Genomic DNA, 22162 nt, shown 5'->3' with positions numbered 1-22162 from the left:
ATCTGAGAGCGAGATGTGAAGTAATAACGAGCGCAAAAATTTTGTGACTCAAAAAGCCGAGAAGTGTCACCCCTAAACGTCCATACGACGTCGTTCCCAGCCCAACCACAAGGCAGTAAAGTGCAGACATACGTACCAGTGTCTTCACTACATTTATATATCCCAAAAGCAAAACACAAAAAGAAAATGGCTGAAATTAGATGATCCCTATTCTCTAGGTCCACAGAGCCCAAGCCAGAGCCACTGAGAAGCAATTTTGGTTTCCTTTGGGGTTTTGAATTTTGGGTTTTCAAATTTTGGGGCTAGGTTTGTGGGGGAGACCGCAATGGCGGAGCAGAGGAACAACAATAGGTGGAACTGGGAGGTCAGTGGCTTTGAACCGAGGAAGTTGTCTTCTTCGTCGTCGACGGCTTCGAGCTTCGACCATGACGATTACAAGCCTGGTGCGCCTTTAGTTCGGAGGTACTCGATCTCTGCTGCCTCGGCTTTGGCTCAGTCTGAGCTTTCCAATCACTCTGTGACTTCTAAGCTCCAGAAACTCAAGGACCAAGTTAAGGTAATGCGATGTTTGATTTTGGTTTTGGTAGTTAGGGTATGAGGCTGTGATTAATGGAGTTTTTAGCTGAATCAGTGTTAAAGTCCGTGGTTTGTGGTTCAAGAGTGTGTGTTGTTGGAAATGCATTTTGAAATTATGATAATTTGGCTTGGAGAATGTGAACGCTTTGTGCATAATGTGAGAGACTGCATTAGTGAGAATAAGTGGTTGCATCTGTTCTGGAGCCTTTTGAAGTTATTTTACTGTTTTTATGTGAAGATTATGTTGGGTTTAGGAGGTCTGCTACAACATTTCTTTTTGGACAGCTTGCTAGAGAAGATTACTTGGAGTTGAGACAAGAAGCAAGTGAGTTGCACGAGTACTCTAATGCCAAACTCGAAAGAGTTACACGTTATCTTGGTGTTCTTGCCAATAAAACCCGAAAGCTAGGTAAGAGATTTGGTTTTGCTGTTTTATTGTGCGTTTGTCGGTTTAAAGGATTTCTGAAGTGGGTGGTATGGGACTTTTGTCTAAATTCCAGATGAGTGATATTTTTTGACATGGGTACCTTGATATTACATTGCTACATAAAACTACTTTTTTCTTTTTCTTTTGTGATGTATTTGCACTTTGAGATTAGTTAGTCCAAGAAAACTTAATGTCCTTCACCCCAGCGTTACTTTTTGTAAGGTTTTTGATGTTCTTGGTTATCTTAATGGATTTGAAAATTTGTCTGCATAAAAATGCCAGATCAATTTGCCCTTGAAACCGAGGCTAGAATTTCTCCGTTGATCAATGAGAAGAGAAGGTTGTTCAATGACTTATTGACAGCCAAAGGTACTCATCTTCTGTGAGTTTTCTCCTTTTGGGACTCTCTCTCTCTCTCTCTCTCTCTCTCTCTCTCTCTCTCACGCGGTCACTCACCCCCATAAAAAAAGGCATGCCACACATAAGCACTTTTAAATTTAATTTTCAAGGTTGTTGAGGTATTTAATTGATCTTACAAAAGTTCAACAGGGTTGTATTTTGTAACTAGCCTTTAATTCCAGGAAACATAAAGATATATTGTCGTGCAAGACCATTATTTGAGGATGAAGGTTCCTCAATTGTTGAATATCCTGATGACTACAACATCCGTGTAAATACCGGTGATGATGCCTTGTCCAACCCCAAGAAGGATTTCGAACTTGACAGAGTTTATGGACCTCATGTTGGACAAGGTGAGCATAACTTTCTTATTTCATTGTTTTCACCTTCCTATTGTGGTTGTGCTAGGTGAAATATTAAACATATTCTCCTATTTTAAAGCTGTCTTTGGCTAAAACATCTTTGACTTTTTTTGTTTGTCAGCTGAACTTTTCCGTGAAGTTCAACCTTTGGTGCAATCCGCATTGGATGGATATAATGTTTCTATATTTGCATACGGACAAACCAACTCAGGAAAGACACACACAATGGTTGCGCTCTTTTCCTCTTTTCCTCCCTCTGCATTTGTTTGTGTGTGTCTTTGCTGGAATGTGTTTCTGATTCATATAAATTTGTACTTGTATGCTGACTTCTATTCCTCTAGCCAGTTCAGGGCGTTGTAACTTGATATTTTCTTTTACAAATTTGTAAAATGAATTGATTACAAATTCTACGTTGATGTATTAGGGACTTTAAAAAAGAAATGAGAAGTGATTCTTCACTATTAGATTTGAACCTTAAAGCGTGGTGGGCTTTTCATTGTTTGTTACATTCCTTTTTGTAATCTGGATAATTCTTTCCACTGGTTTACAGCAAAATAAACAATGGAATTCAATGTACTAGAGCATGAATTTAAATTGCCACAATCAGTGGTGTGCCTTTTACTGTTTTTGGTACAGTAAGAGATTTAGTGGTAGTTGTTTCATTTTATTTATTATGAAAGTAGTTTCAAGTTGTGCACGAGTTTCATGATATTTGGCCTTCTGTAACCTTTTTTCAGGAAGGATCTAGCCATGATCGTGGTTTATATGCTCGTTCTTTCGAGGAACTATTCGATTTGGCCAACTCTGATTCAACTTCTACGTCGAGATTTAAGTTCTCCGTTACAGTTTTTGAGCTCTACAATGAACAGGTACTTATTTTTTTTTATAGTAAATTGTCATGATTTCTGGTTTATGTTTGTCTGAATGGCTTTTGAGCAAGGAACCCTCATGATGGTTTGATGTGGATCCCTTCCATGCTCTTGTAGATAAGGGATTTACTCCCAGAATCAGGAGATGCTCTACCAAAGATTCGCATGGGATCACCGGAGTCCTTTGTAGACCTTGTGCAGGAAAAAGTTGATAACCCACTGGACTTCTCTAAAGTATTAAAAGATGCATTTCAGAGCCGAGGAAATGATCCATCGAAGTTCAACGTTTCTCATTTGTATGTTCCAAATTTTGTAGGCTCGTTATATGGCTGTTATAGTGTAAGGTCGTACTTTTAGTAACGTAGTTTAAAGTTCTATGGTAAGCTTGAGCTTTCTCTTAAAAAAAGTCCCGTCAGATCACTGAATGAGAAGACCATGCTTAAACTGTGAAATATATATTTATTTTATTTTATGATCCTCAATTTGTTCTCAACTTTTCTATCGCATCACTTCTGTGCGTTCACTTGATTCAGGAGAAAGTGGTCATTATCACTTGTACACCTTTTTCTGGAAAAAGGATCTATTTGAGCACACGAAAAGTTTTGTTCCTTTTGATAGAAAAGATAGTCTTTAGTTAATTGATCTTAACAACTTGAACTAGTTTGTTCACTTTCATCTACTAAAATACGTTTAATTGCTACATAGTTAAAATAAATTTATTGCTGACATCTTTGATCTGCTGTTGACTTGGTGGAATATTGTCTGACATTTTACCAACTTGGTTGAAGCTACAATCAAGTGGCCTATTACAAGGTTTCTTTTTTACTTACCGGGTGTAGTCTCCAAACTTGACAAACGGCCACTGTTGCACTGTCCAGTTTTCAGGAGTGAAAACAGTTGAAGAAAGGGAATAGTGGATAGGAAATATAACTGTACCATTAAATTGGAAAACTAGAAAAAGAAGTTCAGTATATGCAGTCATCCACTTTTTTTATTTTTTATTTTTTATTTTTTATGTATGCTTGTCTATGTGTTACAACTGCTCGTTTATTAATTTATCTAAAATAGATTCTTGTTCACTATTGTCAGGATCATCACGATACATATATATTATAACAATTTGATCACTGGAGAAAACACATACAGCAAGCTTTCTCTAGTTGACTTGGCTGGAAGTGAAGGTTTAATTGCTGAAGATGACAGCAGTGAGCGTGTGACAGACTTGCTGCATGTGATGAAATCACTTTCAGCGTATGTTTGGATGACTTGTCTCATTTCTCTGATATTGAAAAGTTTTGGTTTCTAGCCCTTCAGGTTGCCTATAATTTTAAGGATGGTTCACATTGGTCTTAAACTTTTGAACAATATACGGTTTTCATTTTGCATGATCTTGATACCATAGTATGGCATTTCAAATCTATTTTCTTTGCATGCGATCACCAATGTTGAACGGATACAAATTTGGGATACTAGAGACGATACGAATATCTCCAAAAATTAGGATACATATACACAACGGTTAAAATAATATATATAGATATATATGGGAAAAGGGAATGTTTGTCTGATTGTCTGGCAAATTGTGAATCTGGACCCTTGATCAAATTGAATTTTGTCAGAATCTGTGGTACAGATTCACAGTACGGAAACATAAGCATTTTTTTGGCAAGAGAACATTAATCTACTATAGGTATAATATGTATTATTTCTTCTCTTTAATCAGAAACGTTGAAAACCTATCTTTCTCATTTTGTCGAACCACAAAAGAGAAGAGACTTATGTTGCCGGTTAAAATTAGCTTTTGAACAGTAGACCACTTTTATAAAATTTCAGAAGAACCCATTTTGTATCCTGACCATGTCTTTTCCTTATCAACTGCATATCCTTGTTTTATCTGAAAGTTAAATGTGCCCAAAAGACACATACTCCAAATGCTATACCCGATATGTATGCGGCCGTATCCGTTTTGATTACTCCATATGACCAAATTTGAAGGATCTATGCAACATAGGTGTTCACATTACTAAAAGGATGGTTAATAAATAAATAAGTGATTTTCCGCTGGTCCCAACAGTATATCAACTTTTCTTTTCCAACCCGTACTGAGTTTTTGCATGGTGGCTGCTTATATCGATCTATTATCTTTTATTTTTGCATAGATTGGTGAAGCAATGACATCATCATGTGCGAATATGGTACCTTTTGAATTTACTCCTGCCATCATGTACTAAAATGTTAGTGCAATTGATGTTGTGCATGTAGGTTGGGAGATGTTTTGTCTTCCTTGACTTCCCAAAAGGATGCTATTCCTTATGAAAATTCAATGCTTACAAAAGTACTCGCAGACTCGCTAGGTATTCAGTTCTCCTTATTGTTTATGTTAGTACTGATTTAGCTGTGTAATTGTGCCATGAAGCAAAAATAAAGAATGAGAAGTAGTGTATAATGCTTTTTATGGTTGTATGTGTTGGTAACTGGTTAATGGTTACTTGTGTCAGATTGATCATGGTGTCCATTACCCTCTGTTCCACTGTATGATTGACTGGCATTATCATTTGGGGTTTTTTTTCAGTTGATTTATATTAATTGTCTTTCATCAGTCTGGTTGGAGAACTATCTTTGATTTCTTATTGAAAAAAACTTCTGTAGGTGGAAGCTCAAAAACTCTGATGATTGTTAATGTAGTTCCAAATTCTGCGAATTTGTCGGAGACACTATCATCTCTCAACTTCTCTTCTAGAGCTCGAAATGCTGTTCTAGGCCTTGGGAATCGAGATACCATAAAGAAATGGAGAGATATTGTAAGTTCTCTCTCTCCCCCCCGCTTTCTATATATACTATAAATATTTTGCTTTGGACGCTTGAGTTTTGTTTTCTGTCACATGAGCACATCGAAGCAAGTAAATTGCATCGAAATGATATACATTTGATTAATACTGGATATACCAACTTTACCAAAAAAAAAAGTATGGAGCCCCTATTAAATGACTTCTTACCTTACGAATTTGTTCTGGTTAAGACACTGTTATGAGCAAAGTTATGAATTCATTTCTTCTGAATTTTTATTTGTGATGGTTCTTGTAGGCAAATGATGCACGTAAGGAGTTGTATGAAAAGGAAAAAGAAAGTCAGGATTTGAAACAAGAGGTTTTGGGACTTAAACATTCACTCAAGGATGCAAATGATCAATGTGTCCTACTCTTCAATGAAGTCCAGAAAGCGTGGAAAGTTTCTTATACATTACAGTCAGATTTAAAGGTTTTATAACTTCCTGAATTTGCTACAGTTTTCCAATTGACTTGCATGCTAGTGAAAGTCAGAAAAATTTCTTCCCAAATACTTGTTTGGACATGTTCTTGATATAAGCCAATTTTAATGTGTTTTCCTTTATTGTTCAAACTGTTAATTACTAGATTTGAATTTACAATCCAATTAAGGAATTTCTCCAGAGTTGCCTCTCTAGTCATCTAGTTTAATGATTTTCAGTTTTATCATAAAATTTTGTTGTGAACTATATGCTAGCTTTCTTGATCTATCTATTTTCACATTCCAATTTTCTAGTTTGTCACAATGTTTGACAATTTTCATCTTATATCTGGGGAATGCATTTGTAGTTTGTATTCTAAATTGGTTTTTGGTAATGTTTGACATTTTTCACTTTATCACCGGGGAATGTATTTGTGGCTTTTCTGTATTTTAAATTGGTGTTCGTCGCTGTCTTGTCTACATGTGTGATTCAACATTGATCATGTAGTTTCTTCTAGTAAGCATGTTGCTAAACTGGTTTAATATTCTCATTTGATGCAGTCAGAGAATATTATGCTTGCAGATAAGCAAAAGATAGAAAGGGAACAAAATGCGCAGCTCAGAAATCAAGTAGCTCAACTGTTACAGTTGGAGCAAGATCAAAAAGTGCAGATAGAACAACGAGATTCTACGATTCAGGCCTTGCAGGTTGGCCATGTGTCTGTTTAGTCTTCCTCATTTATATTTTGAGCGTTCAATATTTATTTTGAAATGTTCAGGACCTCCCGTAGAAAACCTGTTCAATGTTATTGTTGTGTTGCATTCATATTTTAAGTGTAACCTACGCTACATACTTGGGATGGGTGTTTCACTATAATATGATTGAATCGTTTGGAGCTTATTTGGGTCAGCAGTTGGTCTTTTGCGGCATGGTTATTTTTGACACTGTTCCATAATTAACTCAGCCCATGATATTATAATTATTTTTTTTTGGGCAGGTAGCCCCTGATATTATTTGAATATCAATGTTTTCAACTGTTGCTTAATGTGGTTCTTCATTAAAGTAACTATGGCACATATTCATTTGTCAATGCCTAGAGGTTTCAGTTTTGTTGCATTATTAAAGAGTTGAATTATGATGGATGTATGCTAATGTATGAAAGTTTCATATTTATGTTTCCTAATAAATAAATATACTTTGCAATATTGTTGCACCATATGGTGTTCTCTAACTTTAATTGTCTCATTCAGGCCAAAATGAAAAGCATTGAATCCAGACTCAGTGAAGCCCTCCATTCCAGTGAAGATCGGTCAGCATTAGGCTCAGATCTATCAAATGCCAAGGCAATTGGGGATGGCATGGATTCTCCACCAGTTACTAAGAAATTGGAAGAGGAGCTTAAAAAACGTGATGCATTAATAGAGGTGTGCAATTTTACCATAAACGTGATGCATTAATGATCATGAATCATTATTGCATGACCTCATATTTGTATCCTTGAACATCTTATTGATGCTATTTGTAGTCTGAATCAATATTCATTTCCCATGCAAACTAGAAGTTCACGAGCCTAAGTAGAGACTTGAACCTTTCAAGACATTAAGCATTGACATTTAGAATTAAACTCACAATGGCAATCCATTAAATCTGTAAAAATAAGAAAGCTATAGACCCAAAATGACCACAAATCTGCTAATGTCATGAAAAGTACCACATGAATAGTAATTATGCTACATTATCGTTAACAGTGCCCAGTAGTCTGAAGACCATTAGACTGCAAAAACTAGAATGAAGTACCAAAGGCTCCTGTTTTGGTCTCCTTGGGACCAAAAAGTTGTGTTATGAGGGTCTCTTCCACAATGACTTGGTATCCTCTACCAAGTCATTGTTTGTGTGTGCCACATGAAAAGATCATCTATTTAAATCTTTATTTCAAATCTCAATCGATATGCTCCTTTATATAGTATATTTCATTCTAAAAGCTCTCTCTCTCTCTCTCTCTCTCTCTCTCTCTCTCTCTCTCTCTCTCTCAACAGAGGTTACATGAAGAAAATGAGAAGTTATTTGATAGATTGACAGAGAAAGCATCTTTGGCTGGATCACCAAAGGTAATTTCTATTTATCTCATTTTAGATGTGGTTGTGTGCTTTCATGTTATAGATGTATCTTTGTGCAGTTGATTATTTTTTAAGCATTTCAAGTATCTGCTACAGTCTTTTGGTTTTATTCATTTTCTTGTGGCATCTTTTGTGCTTATTGTTGCATTCATTGCTTTTCTTGATTCAGTAATTCATGGGAATCTGAGGAATGCAGTTTTTAGATGTAATTCCGGGTGTTTATTGTAATAAATCAAGATTCTGGGCTGAAAGTTTTTTCAGTTAGCAATCTGACTCTATGGTAGCTGTTTCATTTATTCATATGATATTGATGGTTCTGTTTTGTAATGCCATTTGGACTAACTGAAAAAAGTTTAGGAGAAATTCAAAATTCTATGAAAAAGTTAGAGTTTGCAGAAATCTGTTGTCCTATTTGAATCCATTGTTAGATAATAAGCTGCTTCCTTATTTGATTTCATGTGATCGTGTAAACTATGTTCACCATTGTTTGTCTCATTCATGAAATTTAAGCAATTCTACTTCTGTGATTTGTTTAGGGTATTGTTCCATACTTCTAATATGTGTTTGTGTGTGTGTTGTATATTTAGCTGTCAAGTCCATTATCCAAGGGGCCGCTAAATGTGCAGTCTCGGGACCTTGTGAGGTAAGACTTTTGGAGACACTTTGTGGTTAATGTAATTTTTGTCCTATCTTTCTCTATTCAAAAGCCCTTATTTCCTAAAAGAATTATTAAACTTTATTTTTTAATACCATAAAGCAGGAATGATAGTAGGGGGCATTCGATGGATGTTGTTCCTTCATCACCGGCACTTGCTGCAGACAAGACTGAGGGTACAGTTGCTTTAGTGAAATCAGGTTCGGATAAAGTCAAAACAACCCCTGCAGGAGAATATCTTACGTCTGCCTTGAATGACTTTGATCCTGAACAACATGACAGCCTTGCTGCCATTTCAGATGGAGCAAATAAGCTTTTGATGCTGGTACGCGTGGTTTTTTTTATTTTTCTTTTCATTTGTGTTTGTAATCATACTGACATAATATGATTTATGTGGATATAATATGGTGTTGTCAGGCATTTCTTATTTTAAAGTGAGTATTAAAACTTCAGTTTCAACATTTCACCTTTAGTTGATGTTGAAAATGTCATACTAACTAAGGCTTTTTTTCTTAAATTTTTTTGGGGTGGTGGTGAGCTTTACATAGAGTAGCTTGTTAAATGATTGATTCATAAGTTTTTATAATAAAAAAGATTCTTGTAAACCATTCTATTTATTATCTGATCTCTCATCGCCCTTCTCACTTTCCTCTCCTTGTTCTTTCTATTTCTTTAACTGAAAACAAAAACATTACCGCACAATACCTAGGATCATAATTATTAAACAACTTTTTACTTGGCTTGACTTAGCTTGTATGGTGGATCATGATGTCAGAATGGTAATGCTTTATTAGTCTTTCAGGTTTCATTTGAGCACATAAGCTTTCTTTTGGTCAGAACATGTTAATGGTTGATGATAATTATTCTGTGGCTAAAGCTAAGATGTGATGATATGTGTTCACTTGTCTAGTATGGATTTTCTGCTATTTGGCTTAAAGTATTTTACCTATTGGTCTTTCTATATACAGAAGTTTCAACAGTTTGTCAATAACAGGAACTTGTACACCTATGGCAAATCCTGAGTAATTTGTATCTTAGAAGTAGAAATTCCAAAAGTAACTGTATTTACAAATTACAGGTTCTGGCGGCAGTAATCAAAGCAGGGGCTTCTAGGGAGCATGAAATACTTGCTGAAATAAGAGATGCTGTTTTCTCTTTTGTTCGTAAAATGGAACCACAGAGGGTAATGGACACCATGCTTGTATCCCGTGTTAGAATTTTGTACATTAGATCTTTGCTTGCTAGATCACCGGAGCTGCAGTCCATCAAGGTAATGAAAGTTATGAAACAGTAGAGACCTTACCATTCTATTTGTATGCTCTCTCTTTTTCCTGTGGGGTTGGGGTCAAGAAAATGTGATGTCAAATGCATATTATTTAATGCTGTTTCCGTCTTATTATTTATAGGTTTCTCCCGTTGAGAATTTTCTGGAGAAGGCTAATACTGGACGTAGTAGAAGTTCCAGCCGAGGTAGCAGCCCTGGAAGATCTCCCGTGCACTATGTTGATGAGCATATCCAAGGCTTCAGAGTGAATCTAAAGCCAGAAAAGAAGTCCAAGTTTTCATCAGTTGTATCAAAGATACGGGGCCTTGATCAGGTAGCTGCCATCTTTATGCTCTGTATCTCTGTGTCTCTCTCTCTTGCTCCAGTCTGTTGATATAAACAAGAAAGAAAGGATAAATAGAAAAGAGAATCCCAATACACATGCAGAAGGCAGACCAGAGAATGTAGAGAAAAGAAAGGCTAGCTCTTCTTCTGCCAATTTTTCTGTTTTAATGGAGAAGTCTGGAAGTCAGATGTATTCTCTTTACTTTTCGTGTACCTATCTTTCCCATTCTTCTGTTTTTGGGTGCTTCTTCACTATCACTTCTTCACTATCACTACTTAGTTTAAACATTTTCTGCTAGAATTCTCTTTTGTTGCAAATGGTTTATATGATGTGGCCCTAAGCACTCAAATGTACAGGATACTCCACGGCAGCAGGTAACTGCTGGAAAGCTTAGAGAAATAAATGAGGAGGCTAAAAGTTTTGCAATTGGAAACAAAGCTCTTGCTGCTCTCTTTGTTCATACACCAGCTGGTGAGCTGCAGCGCCAACTTAGATCCTGGCTTGCAGAAAATTTTGACTTCCTCTCTGTTCTTGGAGATGATGCATCAGGAGGGACAACTGGTCAGTTGGAGCTTCTTTCAACTGCAATCATGGATGGTTGGATGGCTGGACTTGGTGCTGCAGTGCCTCCTAATACAGATGCTCTTGGTCAACTTCTATCTGAGTATTCGAAGCGGGTCTATAGTTCTCAGTTGCAGCACCTGAAGGTATGTCTGGATCTTGGGTTAGTCTCCTATTTTAAATAGTTGGCTTAATATTTCTTTCACCCCCTTCAAAATGGTTGAGGGCCTAAGGACTTATTTACATTAACCTGGGAAATCTCCATTGTTATGGTGGTCCATATACCCGTGCTTTTCTATTAGTTTTCGGTAGCATCTCTGTTGTATTTATGTCCATTAGCACATTTGTCGTTTACTTGCTAAATTTGGTGCGAGACGTGCATGATTTTCCTTCAAATATGAGATGCCATATAATTGTTATTTATTTATTATGTGATTGAGATGCCTGACTACTTGTTCTGTGCATCTCTATCAATGAATTATTGGTTTTTGTTGAATTTTTTTTTTTTTTTTCCCCCATATTCCAGGATATTGCTGGTACGTTGGCATCAGAAGGGGCGGAAGATGCAGCGCAGGTTGCAAAATTGCGATCCGCTCTCGAGTCTGTTGATCACAAAAGGAGAAAGGTAATATTTTTTATTGATATTTGTGCACATCTTAGAAAGTATATATTTTGCATATTTCGTATACATTTTTTTGGGTCTGAAATCTATCATGCACTTCATAAATGCAAACTTGCGTGTTCAATAGAAAAGAAGAAGAAATCCTTGTAACAAAAAGGATGTAATCCTTGGGATATACAAGTTTTTACCTTAGTTTTTGTTCCTTTTCTCTAATTTTAAAAGGTTGGAAACTCATGATGCCAATCAATGTTTGGGTCAGACAGGGAACATTCCTTTTTCCTCCTTGCTCAGGAAGTTATTTTGCGTGTACTTTATTTTTCCTTTTCATTTTAAACCTGTTTGTTTTCTATGGTTGACCTCTTGTTTAATGACATCTCAAATTTATGTTTCTAAAAGATCACACATAGAATCTCTCGTCTGAAGGAGGTTTCCTGTCTCCTCAGTTGATATCTAGGTCTCTCAACTGAATAAATAGATTTAAAAATAAAAGGTATATCAGAGTTCCTATGTTTGACAAGTTATTCAATAAACCATCCACTGGCATGCAAGTCAAAATTCTTTTCTTTTATGTTTCCATTTCCTGTGGTGACAAACAAGTTGGCTGAAATGATCCTTGTTTCTATTATCTTCTTGGACCAATTGTTGGATATTATGCTAATTTCTTGGTTTCATCAGATTTTGCAACAAATAAGAAGTGACGTAGCCTTATTGACATTGCAAGATGGTGGTCCACCTATTCAAAATCCTTCTACTGCAGCTGAAGATGCACGATTAGCATCTCTCATTTCCCTTGATGGCATAGTGAAACAAGTCAAGGTTTACCTCTTTGCACCTTTTTATTTTATTTTATTTTATTTTTTCCAGGTGATACTTGATGATTGGGCTATTGTTAATTTGACAAACAAGAAAATGTAATACATTTTTCTTGTACAGGATATTGTGAGACAATCCTCTGTGAGCACCATGAGCAAGAGTAAGAAGAAGCAAATGCTTGCATCTCTAGATGAACTTGCTGAACGGATGCCTTCCCTTCTTGACATTGATCATCCATGTGCGCAAAGGCAAATTGCTGATGCTCGTCATGTGATCCAGGTATCTATGAAATGCTTAACACTTACTCGTCAGACTTATGTTACCAGACTGAATTTGAACACATTCAGTCAAAAAGTTAACCTGATCAATGGTCCAATGACATTGTCTGGAAACCTAAGCATCTTGTGTTGCCAGACAATCTGGTTAGAAGATATTTCCCTGCAGATACACACACATGCTATTTTTTTCTTTTTAACACAAAGGTTGCTTCTTGTAAAATTGATGGGTAACTGTGTATAAAATTGGTTTTTAAGTTTGCTTTCGGTGTATTAGTACTTTTTCCTGACAATGCAGTTTATTATTAATCTCTTACTTCACCCCCTGAATCATCTCTATGTTGCAGTCTATTCCCGAAGAAGATGATCACCTTCAAGAGCAATCTCATGCTCTCAAACCATCTACAGATTTAGGGTTCGGTACTGAAACTGACGTGGCACAGTGGAATGTCCTGCAGTTCAATACAGGCGCTACGACGCCATTTATCATCAAGTGCGGAGCAAACTCTAATTCAGAACTAGTCATTAAAGCAGATGCCAAGATTCAAGAACCTAAAGGGGGTGAGGTTGTGAGGGTTGTCCCAAGGCCATCTGTTCTGGAAAGCATGAGCTTGGAGGAGATGAAACATGTCTTCTCCCAACTCCCTGAAGCTCTAAGCTTGCTTGCCTTGGCAAGGACTGCAGATGGAACGCGAGCTCGTTATTCTAGATTGTACAGGACTTTAGCCATGAAAGTGCCGTCGTTGAGGGATTTAGTCGGTGAACTTGAAAAGGGGGGTGTCCTAAAAGATGTGAGGTCATAAAGTGCAGAAATCTGTCAGGCTTCATGATTTGCCTTGCTTTTCTGATGTATTATAAGATTATTTCATTTTGGGTTGTCCAATATTTGTTGAGCTGTGAATCTGTGATACTCCACGCATCATCTACACGTACTCATGCATGCACAGTGATACCCATCACTGGCATATAGCAATCTCTCTGTATTTTTTCATCTTCTTTATTATGAAAAGTTTTTAAATTTCTGTCTTTGCTCATCCCTAACAACCCTGCAGTTGCCGTAGTTTATATTTTAAGACGACGCTTTCTGGTAGAATAGTGATGCAACAATACTCTCATGCTAATAGAGAAACAAATTAATTGGTGGACAGTTTGGCTAAGAAAGGACGTGCTACTTTGAAAACTTGTATCTGGTTTAGGAATTTTCTATCGGAAATTTTACAGAGATTGTATTTGGATTTGTGTAGTTCAAAAATCCAAGGGCCTCCTTGTAATCATGTTTTGGTTTGAAAAAGAGGAAACTTATTGTGTGGGTGGGACCCAATATCTCAACTATTTTTTTCTTATTGTTTTCATTTGAAAAAAAAAAAAAAATTTTGAACATGAATTTTGAAAAGATATAATAAGAAACATTAATTTTTGTGTCACCACCAGATATGATCAATGGATGACTCAGAAATGCTAAAATATGAAAACTATGAGAGAATATTTGTTTGTGGGAATTTTCTGTGTATTCTTCTCCTTGTATGAGGTCATATTTATAATACAACGAAACCTGAATGGGCAAGTAAATAATAAATTCCTAAATCTATTTGCAGTAGGAAATCAGGAATTAAAGTAAATCAATTACAATTATAATAGGAATTCTTGGTGTGTAAGGAAAGTAAGTCAATATTCACAAGTCACGCCAACACTCCCCCTCACGTTGGTGCATAAATGTTGCCAATGCCCAACTGATCCAGTGAATTGTGGAATGCTTTACTGGAAATCGCCTTTGTCAAAATATCCGTCAATTGACCCTTGAATTTCACAAAAGGAAACTGAAACACTTTAGCCTCAAGCTTCTGTTTGATGAAGTGTCGATCCATCTCAACATGTTTAGTACGATCATGCTGAACTGGATTCTGTGCAATGGCTATAGCAGCTTTGTTGTCACAAAAGAGATTCATTGTGGATGTAGGTTTATACCCAAGTTCAGTAAGCAACTTTCTTAACCAAAGAAGTTCATAAATCCCTTTAGTCATGCCTCTGAACTTGGCTTCTGCACTAGATAAAGATACTACATTCTGTTTCTTGCTCCTCCATGTCACCAAATTACCTCCCACGAATGTGAAGTAACCCGATGTGGATTTTCTATCTGGTACATTACCTGCCCAATTTGCATCTGAATAACCATCAATATTTAAATGACCATGTTTTGAGAACATAAGTCCTTTTCTAGGTGCATACTTCGAATATCTAAGTATCCGAAGAACTGCATTCATGTGGTCTTCACTTGGAGAGTGCATAAATTGACTGACAACGCTTACCGCATAAGCAATGTCTGGTCGAGTATGTGACAAATAGATCAATCTTCTCACTAACCTTTGGTATCTTTCTTTATTAGTTGGAACTTGATCCGGATATTCTCCAAGATGATGATTCTGAACAATAGGAGTGTCCGCAGGTTTGCAATCTAGCATTCATGTGTCTGTCAACAAGTCCAAGACATATTTTCTTTGAGAGAGAAATATACCTTGTTGTGATCGAGCCACCTCAATTCCCAAGAAATACTTGAGTCCACCTAGATCCTTCATCTCAAACTCAATAGCCAAATAGTCTTGTAGTTGTGATATTTCCAATTTATCATTCCCAGTAATAATCATATCATCAACATAGATTATTAATGATGTTACTTTCCCTTTCCGATGTTTCAAGAACATAGTATGATCTGAGTTGCACTGTTTGAAACCATTGTTCTTCATTGCCATGGTGAACCGTCCAAACTATGCACGTGGTGACTGTTTCAATCCATACAATGCTTTTCGTAACTTGCAAACTGTTCTAGTCTGAGTAGTATTATAACCAGGAGGAATGTCCATGTACACCTCTTCCTCCGTGAGTTCGCCATGTAGAAAAGCATTCTTTACATCAAATTGGTATAGTGGCCAATCCAAATTAGCTGCAAGGGACAATAAGACTCTGACGGTGTTTAACTTTGTAACTGGAGCAAAGGTTTCTTCATAGTCTATACCATAGGTCTGTGTGTACCCTTTTGCCACAAGTCTTGCCTTGTATCGCTCGATAGATCCATTTGCATCGTGTTTTATAGTAAATACCCATCTATATCTGATAGTCTTTTTTCCTCGTGGTATAGTCTCCAATGTCCAAGTTTGATTTTTCTCAAGAGCTTTCATCTCCTTTTTTATAGCTTGGACCCACTTAGGATCTTTCAATGCTTCAGAGACCTTGGTTGGAATATGGATAGCAGACAGCTGATGCACAAAAGCCTTGAGTGGTTCAGATAGCTTCTCAGTGGATACATGATTTGCAATTGGATACGGTGGGGGGAACATTGATAATAAAATTTAATTTGAGTCCTTAATTTGCTAAAAAAAAAGGTCAGGGGGTAAATTGAGAGTTATGTACAAGTTCAAGGAGTAAGTCATCAATTTACCCTAATTGAAATGAAAGTATACCTATTCAAGTTGTGCCATTCGATCCTTAAAAGAATTGAAATATTTTGTTATTGCATCTAAATCGATATTGTCATCAACTTCTTTTTCAATATAAACAATTATAGAATAATATTTCTCTAATGTATTCTAGTTTATAGTGGGCCATATATGTTTTTATTTTGTTCTTTAAAACCATGCATTAAACAACATCTAGACTTCATGGCTAGTATGGCTATGTGAACTTTGTGGTGTAAATTTTGTGGTATTTGAGGCCCTGGGATCAAACTCTTTGTTGCACCATTGAGAATTGTCTTTATGTTTTTTTTTTTGGTTGAGAAATTCTAGGATTACATTCATAATTTAGCCAAAAAAGTTACTAGCCACAAAGGACTAATACAAACTAGCCACAAAAGGCCATTACAATAACGGAGCAATCTAACATTAAAATTAAGACAATCTGATGACGATCACACATGATCGAAGAAACTCTGGCATATGCATCCCAATTAAGATTGAAAATTCAGAATAATCGAAAAGAGATAGAGATTGAAAAAACTAAGTCATAACAATACAAATAAAACTCTTACAAAGGAGAGATGAAAAGCTCTCACAAAGGAGATGTGAAAAGCTCTCACAAAAGGAGAGGTGAAAACTACACAGAGAACCCAAAGAGTCTTTGTGACTTATTCTAAACATAAAGAAACCGGAAAAAGGATGGTGATGGAGATCCGACGCCGAGATGCAAGCTCCTGTGATGGTTGGTTGGAGGAAAATCATAACAAAACGAAGACAAATAGGGAAAACCTTTTGTCTCTGGAAATGAGGGAAGAAGAGAAGAAGGGAGAAGAGAGATGGGAGAGGGGAGAAGGGAGGAAGAACAGTGGATTCCTCCCTCCTTAAAGTGTAAAGGGCTCTAGGAGGGTTTTTTGAGAAAATTATCGTTATATTTGAATGCCCTTTTGTTAATCTCAAACCCCTTATCATTTCAGCAATTAAGTTCAAGTTTTGAAATAAAGAAATCTTAGTGTAATTGTAGCCTTGTGAGTGGTTCCGCTTAGGGATGGCAAAGGGCCGGGTATGACAATACTATCTTCGTCTCCATCTCCACCCCAATCCTCGGTTTAGGCATTTCGGGGAATCCCTGTCCCCGTCAGAGAAGTGTCTCCCATACCCGCCCCAATCCCCAATTTTTAATAAGATACTTGCTAAAATAATTTTCTAAAGCACAGTCACATCATTGTGAATTTTTAAAAACATCCACCACAAGATATTTCTTGTTAAAATAATTTCTCAACAAGGCAAAAGAGGACACAAAACTTGAAATAATTTCTCAATCCAAATCTTTATAAAAATTTTCAGTAAGCACAACAAATCCATCTAGTCTTAAATTAGAAAACCAATCCCAAAGAAATATTAACAATATTCTGTCATCAAATAAAACTTCACAATTTCAATGAACTATCTTATGCTTCATCATTCATAGCTTTAATAAAAAAAATGTTCTCTGTTTCAATGGTAGACTCCTACAAAAAAGAAAAATTAATAAGATAAAGACATTACAATTATTTAAAAGAAAATGAGAAATTGGCCAATATAAGAAAAAACCATTTAAAAAAAATAAAGAGAGCTATTAAATATAAAAATGTTACCTCTTCCTCATTATTATTATCTTCCTAATCTTGAAAGGTGAGTCTTTTAGCTTCGTTCTCATTAGAGCTTGAAGCTAACCGTATAAAAAGAAAATTCAAAAAACAATAATAAAATGTTTTACTTAATATGAAAAATATAACCATAAAAATATTTCAATACCTCTTATCTCACTTCATAACCAATCACGAGTGCACATCAATGTCTCTACTGTTTTTTAATGAAGCCGGGTACGATGAGGGCTTATAATCATTCCACTAGTACTAAAGCAAGACTCTGAAGCAATTGTGGATACTGGAATGGCCAAAATATCTCTAGCAATATCATGCAAAGTAGGATATTTGATCCTATTTGATTTCCACCAACACAATATATCAAAATCATCATCATCATCATTCCTAGGTAAAAGAGATTCTTCTAAATAATGCTCCAACTCATATTTAATATGTCCATGGGTAGTGGAGTGAGAAACAAACACATCCAATTGCTTTACCAAATCAACTTTAGGCATAGATGGCCTAGATGAAGAAGTAGGAATCAAAGATTTAGAATGCACCTACTGACTTTGTTGAGATTTTGACTGATACTCCTTGACCAAGTCATAGAGAATATCTTTACATTTCTTAATACCTTGGATCCAAAATACTTGCAACTCCCATCAAACCATGCACTGTATCCCAATACTTCTCAAACTTTGTTTGCATATGTAATGTCATTGCTTGCACCTCTTCTTGTTCAGAATTAAGCCAATCATAAATTGCTAATCTAATAGCACAAATATTCTTAAAGTAAATATTGGTAGTAGGATACTTGGTCCCTGAAAAAAGTACAATCACATCATAAAACATGGCCAACTTATCAACAAGCTCATTTGTCTTTGCCCGATCACTTTCACTAGGCACTTCTTTGTACAACGGCTCACGATGCTTCAAATGAGGAAAAACATATCTTTGTATATCGTTGTAGTCTTAAGCATGGAATATGTAGAGTTCCATCAAGTCTTACAATCAAGTTCTAACATTTTAGAGGTTGGAACTCTCAATTGTCTTGCCGCTTCAAGAAATTTCTCCTTTCTTTTTTGGGTTCCTAGCCAAAATACAACACTGCACCTAATTTTCTCAATACTCTTTTTAATCACCTCTAAGCCATCTCTCACCACTAAATTCAGAAAATGAGCACAACACAGCATGTGGAATAAACGTCCATCTAACATAAGTGGACTGGAGAAAATCTTATCTAACACTATCGCAAGCATGGAATCATTTGTAGAACAATTATCTATAGTTAAGGTGGACAACTTACGGTCAAGATTCCATTCGAACATGCATTCAAATAAAGCATCAGCAAGTACATCCGCCGTGTATGGATATAGAACATATATAAACCTACCATAAAAACCAAATAAGTCACAATCTAATTATTTTTTTTAAGAGTATTAATAATTCAAATAAGAACAATATAATAAATTTACCTTATTAGTCGGCTTTGTAAATTCCATGCATCATCAATGAAATGTGATGTGATAGTCATGAATTCTCTTTTTTGATTATTCGATGTCCACATATCTGTTGTAATGGCAATTCTACTTCTGTTGGTGTCCAACAACTTCATTGTTTTCTCCCTCTCAACTTCAAAAACCTTAAAGATATCATTCTTGATTGTGTTTCGAGAACACACTTTAAATAATGGTTTCAAAGCATTGGAATACATCTTGAATCCAATATGATCAACCATGGATAATGGATATTCATGAAGAATAATCATATTTGTAAGTGTCCTCATAGCATGGTCGTGGTCAAAATTATAACTACCAAGCTTGACGGTCCCATCATTCGACTTTGTAGGATTCAACATTGATTGATCTCTAGTTCTTTGTCTTTTATAAAGACAAGACTTTACATGATCAAGTAAATGTCTAGTCTCATGTTATTTGCGCCTAAGGTATTCTTACAATGAATGCACACAGCTTTCATTTGACCACGAATTTCTTTCTTTTCAAAATGTTCCCGAACAGGAGATCTACCTTTCCTTTTATTCACAGCATCTTGAGTTGAACTGGTGGCTTCTGTGTTGTTATTTTTAGTTGCTGTAGGATTGCTATCATTTTCAGTTGGTGTAGGATTATTATCCTCCTCAATTTGGGTTTCAGGAACTTGAGTCTCTTCATTTGTCACCCATCTAGAAAACATATATATACATTAAAAAAATATAAAGATTGATACAGCAATTGGAAGGTACAATATTTTTTACAATAGAAAATTATCAAAGAGAGAAATCTTAAAGAGAGAACCTTGCTGACCTTTTGCATGTGAACTTGATTTGAAAGAAATCTTAAACAGAGAACCTTGCTGACCTTTTGCATGTGAACTTGATTTGAAAGAAATCTTAAACAGAGAACCTTGATGTGTAGTCGCCCAAATAATTCGAGAGGATAACATCTTTTTTGAATATGAACAAAACTTAGAACCCAAATTCATATATGACCTACTTGATGGAGTACAAAAGCTTAGCTTTTTTGTAAATACTTTTGAGTTTTAACCTTCCACTTTTATTTCCTCATCATTTATGGTCTATTTAAGGATTTTGGTTTTCCTAACAACCAATAGAAGCAGCAGCACGTGGCCAACCCCTCATCTTCATTCATGGTATGTTCATGATCCTCACCATATTAGACCAATCCACTATGTTGTTGCCAAGTTTGGTTAAAAAATGTATCAGATAAGCTCATCTGACCGTGTTGCTGTGCGTGCCAACTATATGCAATGTATCAAGAATAAGGAGCGACACTAAGGTAACTCGTTTATTATATTATATTAATACATATTAATATACATTTTTATATATCAATTATAAATAAATATATTACTTATCGGGCCGGGTCCAGGGACGGGGATAACAATACAATCCCAGGCCCATCCCCGACCAAGGATTTTGTAAATTCGGGATCCTCACTGCCCCGATTTCCCTCAAAACTCTCTCTTTAGGGCCGGGGACCCGACGAGTATTATTTCCATCCTTAGTTCCGCCTTTGTACTAGGATTATTGTTTCTTATTTGCTTGATGATATTGATCAATGTTGGTAGACTCAGCTTGTCCATTTGCTATAGCAAAGTAAGAACTGAATTGAACAAATTTAATTTTGTACATCTTAGCTAACTCCTTGATTTCCCAAGACATGAAAAAAGTCCCTCCATCAGTTGTGATGAGCTCAGGAAATACAAACCTATGAATGATATGACTTTTGATGAATTGTAGTACCTCGTAGGAAGATGTGCTCTTTACTGAAGTGGCCTCTACCCATTTGGTGAAATAGTATGTGGCTAAGATGACGAAGTATGAGCTTTGTTAGATGGAGGATTGATTTTACCTATGAAATTCATTGCCCAACTTCTAAAGGATCTAGGTTTAAATACTGGATTCAAAGGTATTGCAGGTGCATATTGAATTGGGCTATTTCTTTGGCAACTCTCATACCCTCTCGCATAGTTAAAACAATCCTTCTCCATTTAAGGCTACAATAGCCATATATTTCAATAACCATTTCATCTTTCTCTTTAGGAGTTCATCATTGATGAGCACAAAGTTTGGAGCTCGCCTCTTGATTTTCTTATCAATCCTTAGAGAAGGATTGGCTAGATAATCAATCAGAGGCTTCCTCGAATCATTAAGCTTAATAGCATTTACCTCTATGTGCATTCCTCTGGTTATCACAGAAGGTAAATTTCTTCTTTTGATGGTTCTTTCTAATTTATTATCTTGAATTTAAATTATAAAGGCAACTTGAGCCATTTGATTGGCTACTAAGTTCTTTGCTATTGAAATGTATTCCACATTTACCTCAATATATTCTAAACACAAATTCTTAGTTGCCACATAACAGGTTGCTAGATTTGGATCTCTGCATATATACTCATTGGTTAACTACTTGAGCACCGAATGTGAGTGTCCTTAAATCTCCAGATACTAGACCTTGAGTTCCAATAGCATTTCTAAACCAATGATTAATGCCTCATATTTTGCATAACTTGGGCCAACAAAACACCATAAGTAGCTGTTATGGCCCCTGCAAAATCAGAAACTGTGAATCGTGTGGGACTAGGTCCTCCTTAGTTTTACCCAACCTGGAAAATTGATTGAAAGGAAGGATATTAACTGTTGACCCTCCATCTATCAATACCTTGGGGAAATGAACTCCTCCAATGTGTGTTGAGATGAAAATATAACTTCAATGAACAATCATTTCCTTGGTTGGTTTGGACAAGAATATTGATCAAGAGGTCTTCCTCTCCCCTTTGGTTTTGCAATTTTGACCTCAAGTTCCTTGTTTTTCAATGTATCTAATTTCTCATCAGATTCTTCAATTAGCCCGATGAGCGCAACATTGCTCTTCAACCACTACATCCCTTTCTATGCCATTTGCTTGATCTTTTCTGACTTGGAATGAAGCTGGTAGAGCATAGATCATATTCACAGGCATTGTTTGATCATGATTAGTTTGATCTTCAACGTTTGCCCCTAATCTTTGTTTTATTCGTCTGTCGACTGATC

General features: G+C 36.0%; 1 protein-coding gene and 1 pseudogene across 3 annotated transcripts; one reads left to right on the top strand and one right to left on the bottom strand.

Annotated features, from left to right (window-relative positions):
* LOC103334386 (kinesin-like protein KIN-14B) lies at positions 1-13559 on the top strand. 3 transcript variants are annotated; one of them, XM_089044224.1, is made up of 23 exons: positions 1-556; positions 862-985; positions 1286-1372; positions 1585-1755; positions 1886-1992; positions 2502-2633; positions 2751-2929; positions 3723-3884; positions 4896-4987; positions 5283-5434; positions 5718-5891; positions 6441-6587; positions 7131-7304; positions 7917-7988; positions 8585-8640; positions 8758-8977; positions 9731-9922; positions 10059-10250; positions 10619-10969; positions 11350-11448; positions 12121-12261; positions 12379-12537; positions 12881-13559. In XM_089044224.1, the coding sequence occupies exons 1-23, from the start codon at positions 326-328 to the stop codon at positions 13334-13336; spliced, it is 3870 nt and encodes a 1289-aa protein (XP_088900350.1). In that variant the 5' UTR covers positions 1-325; the 3' UTR covers positions 13337-13559. The 3 variants fall into 3 exon arrangements, with proteins under 3 accessions (XP_088900350.1, XP_088900349.1, XP_088900351.1); XM_089044223.1 differs by having other exon boundaries at positions 7-556; positions 8755-8977; XM_089044225.1 differs by having other exon boundaries at positions 185-556; positions 1286-1385; positions 8755-8977.
* A 5522-nt stretch (positions 13560-19081) lies between these two features.
* Positions 19082-21310, bottom strand: LOC148920969 (zinc finger BED domain-containing protein RICESLEEPER 3-like; annotated as a pseudogene).
* Between the last annotated feature and the right edge of the window lie 852 nt (positions 21311-22162).

This window comes from Prunus mume, linkage group LG1 (assembly GCF_029339155.1).
Source record: "Prunus mume cultivar Tortuosa linkage group LG1, ASM2933915v1, whole genome shotgun sequence".
Classification (NCBI taxonomy): Eukaryota; Viridiplantae; Streptophyta; class Magnoliopsida; order Rosales; family Rosaceae; genus Prunus; species Prunus mume.
The sequence above is the reverse complement of the archived record's forward strand: the minus strand, read 5'-3'. Positions and strand labels throughout refer to the sequence as shown.